This window comes from Pinus tabuliformis, chromosome 3_2 (genome assembly GCF_031772625.1).
Source record: "Pinus tabuliformis cultivar Carrire ecotype Pingquan chromosome 3_2, CPIR1, whole genome shotgun sequence".
In the NCBI taxonomy this organism is placed as follows: Eukaryota; Viridiplantae; Streptophyta; class Pinopsida; order Pinales; family Pinaceae; genus Pinus; species Pinus tabuliformis.
Genome location: NC_142302.1, coordinates 321,690,314 through 321,700,893, shown reverse-complemented (window position 1 = coordinate 321,700,893; position 10,580 = coordinate 321,690,314). Strand labels below are relative to the sequence as shown.

Sequence of the window (10,580 nt, the reverse complement as noted above, 5' to 3'; positions counted from 1 at the left end):
TAAAAATTATTTTAAAACAATAAAAAATTATATTTAGCAGGTGTCATAATAATATTTTGTTACAATATCAACGACCAATATTATGACTTATCAATACCACATGCTGAGAAACCATAACTCATTTCAAAATCAAAATATTTTATAAATATACTATTTTAATTTAATTTTATAATATTTCTTAAATTGAGACTTAATACTTACAATATAACAATATTCTTAACCTTGGATATTTATCCATATTTTACAATGGATATTATAGTATCATGGCTTATCAATATCATTTGCTGAGAAACTATAACTCATTTCAAAATCAAAATTATTTTATTTTAATTAGTTTTGAAATTTTTAAATAGATTCTACGAAGCTTATTAAGCTATTATCATATTAAATTTTTATATTATATTAATTTAAAATTATATTAAAGTATGTTTAATTTAGATATATGTTTTATTAATATTATTAATTTTTATTTTTATTTTTGTATAAAAAGTAGGTATAAGCCTCAACATTACACTTTTTTTATGCATTCATAACAGGTTTTGTTTGACATATTTTATATTTTTTCTTGGAGTGAAATTAAAAATAAAAAAATCTAGAATTAGCTTGCAAAAGAATAACCATAGCATATATATTAATATCAAATATAAACATTTATTTATTTTAAGTGTATGAAAATTTATCTCCCGAAATTTTATGAAAATATTAATGTATTTTAGATGAGATAAATATAAATAAAAAAATATTCTAAATAAATTTTTATGACGAAATTATTTAACATTTTATTAATCAAAATTTCCTATAATATAGAAAGAAAATATAATTATAACTGTACTTATATCTCAAAAATAAAATTATAAATGTACTTATATCTCAGGTATCATAATATAAACAATTATAATGTAGCATCCAAATAAAACAATTTCACTATAATTAAATTACTAGTTTTTAACACAAAACTGAATTGGTATAAAACTATTGTGGACAAGTACATGGCCAATAAAATTATGCATCATACTTAATTGAGTATATATTATATTTAATTGAGAATTATTTATTGCCTGGATTAGTAATTTAATATTCATCACACAAATCTGCACCAATTACTTATAAATCACAAATCTTATATCATCAATCTTATTTCATGAAGACCAATCGAAGAAAAATAAAACTAACCATAAAACACAGACGCAAAGAAAAAATAAAACTAACCCTAAAACAATGACTAGATATCCTTGACCTTCGAATAATCTCCGCCATAAATATGGTGGAAACTAACCCTAAAACAATGACTAGATATCCTTGACCTTGGAATAATCTCCGCCATAAAAATGCTAAAGCCTGAAATAACGGCTAAACAGGCCCTACCTTACACACTCAGCGTATATACTAACATGCCATATTGACGATACGGGAACAACTACTGAAAACACAGGTACCTTTCTTACTGGTTTGAGGTAGTGTAAAAGGTTGCTGTTGAAGAGGCCCTATCTGATTATGGAAAATTATAACAACAAGGGTAGGTTTTGTGCAAGATGTGATTGAAGTTTATATCCATGGACAGTTCACTCCAGGAATGGATAGTCTGTGTAACCAACTACAGGATCAGGACTATAAAACGTGTTTCTGTCATATTTGTTGAGGGGAGCATTTAACTCAAATCTTCTAGGCAAATCTGGGTTCGCCAGAAAATGTCGGCCATAAACTACAAGATCAGCCTTACCACTTGCAATTGCTTCATTTCCATCTTCTCTGTTATAGCCGCCTGCAACCAAGAATGATCCCTTGAATGCCTTCCTTATTGGAAACAGGCTCTTGTCTGTTGCAACAGGATCAAATGAATTTACCAGCCTGGGCTCTACATAGTGGGCATACAGGATGTTGTATTTACTCAAGGCCTCGGCCATGTAAAGCCCGAGGGCGTCAGGATCTGAATCACTGGATTCTGAATAATGTGTAAATGGTGAGAGCCGTATTCCCACTCGTTCGGCTCCAATTTCTTCCACCACTGCTTCAACAACCTCCAGAGGAAACCTGCAGCGGTTCTCCAATGTGCCACCATACTCATCGCTCCTGTTATTTATGCTGTCTTTCATAAATTGGTCAAGAAGATATCCGTGGGCACCATGAATTTCAACACCATCAAAACCTGCCACAAAACCATCAAAACTATGAAGGGAAAAAGATAGTACTTTCTTATTTGTTTGACAAAAATCGAAATCTTCCTTGGATAAAAATAGTTGGTGTAGCCTATGTAATATGTGTGCAAATATGTAAATGCCAAATTTGCGATTTCTTTAAGAACTGTTACCTGCTTTGATAACATTTCTGGCGGCAAGACGAAATTCATTAATAATCTGTGGAATCTCCTCAATTTTCAGAGCTCGAGGAGTGGAATAATCCGCAAAATCTTTGCCATTGGGTAAGACAAGCTGTCCCGATAATTTTCGATCTGTTGAGGAAAAGGGTGCCTGGCCATTGGGTTGATAATCTGCATTTCATAGAACCACTAAACCATCTTAATTCAATGTAGCTGACACAGCAATTTTTCAAAGAAAAACTGACCTAATGCAAATTTATTAGGGTAAGAACTAAGAGTTGTCACTACCCATTTTTCGTTATGAGATGCCATGCCCAAATGAAGCCAACAAACAGTGGCATTATATTGGGAATCATGGTTTGGAAACAAATCGACAGAACCCAATCCGCACAGATCTGTCAAGTGGGTACATGAAAGGAATTAATGGATAGCAATGCAATGAAAAACATAGATACTCACCCACATGGGAAACCCTTCCAGTGTGCCAAATCTGACAGAAGAAAACACCTCCTTTCTCATGGACAGCATTGACAATGGGTTTCCAGGCCTCCACCTGCTCCTCTGTCCAAATTCCAGGGGTATCCGGGTACCTGTCAGTTGCACACCACATCATGGTCATCATCATTTGGTCTTCTAATAAAAAATGTCTCATAACAAGCACTTGGCTTATTATAACCAAGAATGTGGGTATTTGAGAGAAAATGTTAGCTTACCCTTGGGCAGAGTCGGAAACGCCAGTAGCTTCTGCAATGAGAAGACCTCCAGGGCTGGTTCTCTGGGAATAGTATAGGATTGCATGGGGTTGTGGTATGTAATTGTAGGATCTCACTCTTGTTAACGGTGCCAAAACCACCCTGCGAAACCCCTCTCCAGTATTAGCAAACTCAACCTATGTTGTCAAAACGAGTACAATAGGAAATGAGAAAAGGGAGAGCAAAAGATTGATACCTGTGAGACAAGGTAAAGGGACCCAACTGATAAGGTGTTATCAGTGGGATCTGCTGCTTTGATTGATTTTCTTCTGTGTTTTGTTCCCCTGCCATTGTGGTTCGTGTCGTTACTCTCCCTTTTTTTTTTGTAGAATATAAGCGAATGAGATCAACCAATTTGGAGAAATAGGCCGAACGATGCGGACGAATGATTGATAGATTCTTACTGTACTGCCTCTATGGGCTTATATGGGTTTCGATGTGACTACGTCATGGGTGATGAACATTAATCAAGCAGTCGCTTTCATTTGCAAGAAAATGAAACGGCATGGAGTCCGACTCGGGAGTATGATTGCTATTGATGTGGAATTCAAATACTTTACGCTGCGGGTGCGTCACTGCTGATTATTAGGCTTTGATTCTTCAAAGCGGAAGGATATGTAAACGCGGCAGTTATTAGTAAATTACGGAAATTTTGGTATAATTTTGATAAGAATTTTTATAAATTTTAAGATTTTAGATATTTTACAGGTTTTTATGGTGCTAATCTATTTTTATAATTAGATTTTAAATATTTTAGAAGTTTTGCTTGTATAATTAAATTTTGAATATTTTAAAATTTTTGATGGTGTTAAATTTATTTTTACAATCGAAAAAACAAAATTTACACCAATATTTTGTAAAAATATTTACAAAATTAAAACATTTTTAACCGTACAAACATATTTGACAACCATGTAAAGTTGTAAACCATGTTTTGGTTGAAAAGTCAGACTCTGGCGAAATGTTGTTAGCCCCGGGTAACTTGTGATGGCAATTCCTATTTCCAACCCCATTGAAACATAAATGTAGCCTGACATGCTAGAGATATAACAGTTCTCTTGTATTTATTTCCCTCAAAATTGACTTTGGCATTTTAACAACAAAGCAACTGTTATTCCCCTTGCATGTCAGGCTGCATTTATGTTTCAATGGGGTTGGAAATAGGAATTGCCACTTGGGATTAGGTACATTGTACAAGGAGCTTCTAGACATTTTGATTAGGTGTGACTAGGTACATTGTACCAGGAGCTTCTAGAAATTTTGATTAGGTGTGACTAGGTACATTGTACCAGGAGCTTCTAGAAATTTTGATATGGTACATTGAATCATTGGCATCAAGTCGTTTCAAATTACAGAAGTTTCATTCTAAAATAACTTGATCACGCGTCATCTCACAAGACGGACGTTTGATTATAGATCGAGATGAATTGATGAGAGGCTCTTTCGCAGCATGTTTGAATTAACGATTTTGGGAACTCAAGTCAATGTGCTTCAGAATTGAAACTATTTAGTCAATCATTCACTCATTTATATAAATTTATTGTAATTGGATAGGTAAATTTGTGTAATTTATATTATTAGATGTAAGGATAAAATATGATAAGCAAATTGTTTAAGAAGTGATTAATTGGGTATAAATTTGACGAACATTTCTAATGGTCAAGTAAATTTTTCATTACCAGTGTTTTCTTAAATTGCTTATTTGACTTTTAATTCTAACCATTATTTAAATACCATGTGTTATATGTTTTTATTAATTTTTACATTATGAGTATAAAATTATTTTTTTATTAATATAAATTTGTATTTTCTTGGATGGGGTGATAAATGGGCAATTGGTTATATAGCATCAGGACATTAATCCTACCACCATGCGTCATTAATATTCATCAAGCCTATTGGGAAAGTTTCATTTCTCACGAGGCTCATGAAAGTTCTCGAGAGTATATTGGGTTAGTCAAGGGACTCATTTGTGGGTTGTTGGAGATGAGGGTGGTGAGTGTGGTGGGTATAAGTTCTCTAAGTGCACAAGGTGGCTTATTTCTCAAGCCATGCCATGCTCTTTAAGAGTGGCTACATTTACGGGTTCAAAATGTAGTTACTTGGGACCCTGGGATTGTGGATGGAAGTGGTATGTGGGAATTCAGAACATCTTGAGTCTCGCACAACTTTCATAGCTTGGGAAGACAACACCATCGCTCACCGGACGTCCCATTTTTCTACGATGCAATTAAATTCTCATGGTTTTCTCCTTTGATGCTTTTCTCGCATGCAGTTATGACTTAGCTCATTTTGCTACCCTCAGAGACATAGTAGGAGGTTTGGGTTTCATTATGGCTAACAACATTCTCTTTGACGAGTCTCTTTGTCAACCTATGTGTATTGTGCATGTGGGCAATCTGTGTTGGGCGTGGGCTAGCGACCTTGGATGGTGGCTTCAGGTCATGGGTGCTTCACAGTTCTCAGTGTGAGGGGTGGTTGTGCAGGAATTGAATGTGGGGCTGAGGTGGTTCAGGGGTCAACTGCCAATTAAGTGTCGCAAGTCTGAGGGCTAGGCTTGTAGGGAGGTTGTCCTGAGGTGGACTACACGATGTTAGATCTCGACACTTGTGGTAGAAAGGGGCGTGTGGAGAGAGATGCAACGACAAATAGGTTGTGTCCGCAGGGGTGCCAACCCTCGAGGTATGGGAGCAGTGCATCCTGTGGATGAGAGGGACATTGGAGAGCAGGTGGACCAACAACACTTTAACTCTCAAGTAGAGTAGACCTTCCTCCCCCATTTGACTCTATTGAAGCTCAGTTGCATTAGGTCACACTACTTGTAGAGTAATTAGCTCGAGATCAACACGATGATTGTGATGTGCTCATAGATTTTATGAATGATTTGTAGCATAATCAATGGCACATGATGGATAGGTTGGTTTCACTTTGTCACAGGAAAACACAAATACAGGATAGGAAGGATCACTTAGACGTATGGTTGGCACATATGGAGGCACATGTGCATGAGTCATTTCGCCAACCTCTGCCACGAGGAAATGGACCCAATGCTCATGATCGAGGTAATGTTGATGTTTAGTGATGATGGTCTCATGTTTTTTAGTTTTGGGACAATTCTATTTATTGTGGGCAGCATGCATGAAGTCCTTTAGTTTTATCTTACTTTTGTCTCTATATTTTCTATGGTATCTCCTAGCCAGCAAGTCCAGTAGTAATGAGGTAGGAGGCATTTTTATTATGAAACTACCATAATGTAATCTCTTTGAAGAATTAAGAGAAATTTTTAGCTTACATAGATACATACATACATACATACATACATATATATGTTTTGTATTTTGTTTTAATAAATATTTTAATTAATATTTGACCATACAACCATAGATCCATGTTAATTCGAGTTCTACAAAACATGGAGAGGGATCAAATCTTTTGGGATGCAAATCTATTTTGATTTTGAATAACACAATAATAAAATGATATATATATATATATATATATATATATATATATATATATATATATATGTGTGTGTGTTTTGTATTTTGTTTTAATAAATGTTTTAATTAAGATTTGACCATACAACCATAGATCCATGTTAATTCCAGTTCTACCAAACATGGAGAGGGATCAAATCTTTTGGGATGCAAATCTATTTTGATTTTGAATAACACAATAATAAAATGATATATATATATATATATAGCTTGAGTGGGCCTAATGATTAAGAGCATGTGCTTCCTCCTAAGAGGTCATAGGTTCAAAACTAGACGGGGGTAGAGTATGTGTTGCATTCGTAGACTTAACAGTCAAATCGTTGCGCAGAGGTGGGTCCCTTATCCCACAAACAATGGGGTCTCATACACCAATTTGTTGTCTAGCGTTGTCGTGACCTTAAAATTGGATAATAATATAATAATAATATATACTCCCTTTGTTTCATATACTAAATAAGTAATTAGTATTGAAATATTTTATTTGTGATTCACATTCTACATATTAAAATGTTAATACATGTCCTAATCATATTTGGAAGTAGAAAACACATATGCAAGATGACTCTCTCTCTCTCTCTCGATATATATATATATATATATATATAGCTTCAGTGGGCCTAATGATTAAGAGCATGTGTTTCCTCCTAAGAGGTCACAGGTTCAAAACGAGAGGGGGGTAGAGCATGTGTTGCCTTCGTAGACTTAATTGTAAAATTGTTGTGCAGAGGTGGGTCCCTTATCCCACAAACAATGGGGTTTCATACACCAATTTGCTGTCTAGCTTTGTCGTGACCTTAAAATTGGATAATAATATAATAATAATATATACTCCCTTTGTTTCATATACTATATAAATAATTAGTATTGAAATATTTTATTTCTGATTCACATTCTACATATTAAAATGTTAATACATGTCCTAATCATATTTGAAAGTAGAAAACACATATCCAAGATGACTCTCTCTCTCTCTCTCTCTCTCTCTCTCTCTCTCTATAGATATATATATATATATATATATATATATATATATATATATATATATATAGCTTGAGTGGACCTAATGATTAAGAGCATGTGTTCCTCCTAAGAAGTAGGGTATGTATGCCTTCATAGACTTAGTAGTCAAATCATTACTCGGAGGTGGGTCCCTTATCCCACAAACAAGGGGGTCTCATACACCAATTTGATGTCTAGCTTTGTTGTGACCTTAAAATTGGATAATAATATAATAATAATATATACTCCTTTTGTTTCATATAGTATGCACATAACTAGTATTGAAATATTTTATTTGTGATTCACAATCTACATATTAAAATGTTAATACATGTCCTAATCATATTTGGAAGTAGAAAACACATATCCAGGAGGACTCTCTCTCCATATAATATTTTCTAAATATTACATTTCAACTCCATATTAAAAAATGAATGAATTATGAATCTCCTTTAAAAAAACATATTATTGGAATAATTTTTTTATACTTTTAAAAAGTATATGCATAATTGACATTGAAATATTTTATTTATGGTTCACATGGTACATATTAACATGTTAATGCACACTCCAATTATATTTAGAAATAGAAAACATATATCCATATGACTATATATAAATATTTTTGTATTATTATTAATATTTAAAATGATACATGTTAACTCTATGTTAAAAAAACTAGTGAATTACAAATCTCCTTTAACCTGTTAATGAAATAATATATATATATATATATATAGAGAGAGAGAGAGAGAGAGAGAGAGAGAGAGAGAGAGAGAGAGAGAGAGTTGATATTGAAATATCTTATTTATGATTCACATTTTACACATTAAAAACAGATATTAGTAAGACTCTCTCTTTATATATAATTATTTATGTTATAAGTATTTTTTTTAAATGTTACATAGTAATTTCGTCTATTTATATATAAATAATCCATATTAAAGTGATTTTTTGTTTTTGATATTTTTTAAATTTTATATATGAACTTTATATTTTATTTTTTCTAAGTAAAATTAATTCTATTATAGTAATAGTAAAATTACAACGAGGCTCTAGCCTTTGTCGGTATGGAACAGAGATATAACAAGTTTAAACATCAAAAAAACTGAGTCGAGACTACTCGAGGGGAAAACCAGTCCGAAAAACAGTGGAAAAGGCTACCCACGCAGGGGTGCTATCTTTCAAAACAAAATAGTCCATTATAGCAGGATCCTCAAGATAACCACATATTTTAAAAAGAAAACATTAAAATATACCATCAAAAAACCAAGCTGGGTGGCGTAACCTGTCTGCATGGATGTGCTAGGTGTCGGTTGGTGGTGGCGGCTCCTCCAATATTAAGCATCTGTATTCCTCCCAATCGTACTCAGCTACCTTCTTGCCACAAGGAGTGTCATCAGTCTTCTTGCCTTTGCCTTTGCTGGTGTCACTGCTACCCGAGGCTTTCGGCTTGCAGGTCGCCGGCTTCATCTGAGCCATCTTCTGAGTGTTGGTGCTCGGCTTCTCCTATGCAAAGGCGAGAGGTGTTTGAACCGGGGTCTTCCCAGTGTTGTAGGCTAGGATGGATTGCGGGCAGGTCTCCTCTCTGAATTCCACAGAGACAGTGGCTATTATGACGGGTCTATTCAAAGTGCTGAGGAAGCAAAATTGAGAAAATTGATGGGGCTGGTGAGGGGACATAGGGAGATTGACCGTCTGGGTAGCAGAATTGATCCTTTGAGCTTCGACTGGATGAGCGCGACCTCTTCCGCTACGGGTGGCAAGGTAGTGGCTCGTGGATGGAATGGACGATGGGGAGGACAAAGGAGAGGCCAACACAGAGGGAGGTGGAGGGGGGGTGGATGGCTCGGCCTCAATTGCTGCCTCTCCTGCTACGCATGCGATGACGAAGCCACGGCATAGTTCTATGGGTGGGGTGGTGTAAGCTGGTGTGGGCCGAGAAGGTTGAATTGCTATCTATGAGCTGGGAATGGGCGGCAGACTCTATGCTGAAGATAACCAAATTTCCCAAACCAGAGATGGAAACAGGAGCTGAGGAATTAAGTTGCAGGGTGCAAAGAGCAGTATGGGAGAAATGAATTCCATTCCCCAAGTCTACACAACTCAGGATACTGCAGTGCCTTCCTGTCGTCGTGCGAGAGCTTGGCTTCGCGGTGGCAGGGTGGCAAGAGCAGTTTAATGGAGGTAGAGCAAGGTGTGGCAGACGATCCAGATCCATGGTTTTAGAATTGCAGGGGAGGTCTCGACCCATGCACCAGATTAATGGCAACGGCTGGGTGATAGAGGCTCGCCTTAAATCACCGCAGATGAGAATGCAGGTGGTCCTGTAGCCATGCCACCTGCCAGCCCAACGTCTCATCCACATTAATGCTATTTTAAACACCCGCAACTGGGGATATATGAACTTTATATTATGAATACAATAAATTACATATATTCCTCGCAATGAAAAGTCACATAAGTTTTTTTTTTTTTTTTTTAATATTTAAATTAATTTGATTTTCTTTATTTAAATTTGATATAAAACTTTGACATTTAATATAGAAATTGCAATATTTGATATGGGTGATAATAATAATTTTTTTTATTATTAATATATTTTTATTTTAACTAATAAAACATAGAGTAAATTACATATAAGGTATATATCTCTTTAATATTAAAAAGTAAATTCATTTGTTTCTTTACTTTCAAATACTTTAATTCTATATAAAGTGGATATAAAATTAAAGTTGAAATTGAAGTATTTTATTTATAGTCGACATTAATTTGTTTTTGTTATTACTATTTTTTCATTTGTTATTGTAAGTATTACTTTACTAGCACAACCACATTAATAAATATGGTTGATATACACCATAGGTGTCAACTTAATATATGCTATATTATAAATCTAATATGCAAAATTAATATAGTAATATTGTTAATATTAATATTAATATTACACAATTAAAGTTAAAATTAATATTAATATAAATATTATTAATGTTAATATTATTAATAATATCATTA

The 10,580-nt window shown here is 34.3% G+C and overlaps 1 protein-coding gene across 1 annotated transcript; it reads right to left on the bottom strand.

Moving 5' to 3' along the window:
- Positions 1-1,111: 1,111 nt before the first annotated feature.
- LOC149180814 (putative 12-oxophytodienoate reductase 11) lies at positions 1,112-3,449 on the bottom strand. The gene is made up of 5 exons (XM_089418228.1): positions 3,266-3,449; positions 3,031-3,171; positions 2,777-2,907; positions 2,309-2,488; positions 1,112-2,146 (listed from the first exon to the last, which is right to left on the bottom strand). Exons 1-5 carry the CDS (start codon positions 3,358-3,360, stop codon positions 1,563-1,565), a joined length of 1,131 nt encoding a protein of 376 aa, XP_089274354.1. The 5' UTR covers positions 3,361-3,449; the 3' UTR covers positions 1,112-1,562.
- Positions 3,450-10,580: the final 7,131 nt, after the last annotated feature.

Coding starts and splice junctions, on each gene's coding strand:
- LOC149180814 (XM_089418228.1), bottom strand. CDS start 3,360: ATGGCAGGGGAACAAAACACAGAAGAAAATCAATCAAAGCAGCAGATC. Junction 3,172..3,265: donor CCCTTTACCTTGTCTCACAG/GTATCAATCTTT, acceptor GGGGTTTCGCAG/GGTGGTTTTGGCACCGTTAA. Junction 2,489..2,776: donor TGGAAGGGTTTCCCATGTGG/GTGAGTATCTAT, acceptor TATGAAATGCAG/ATTATCAACCCAATGGCCAG.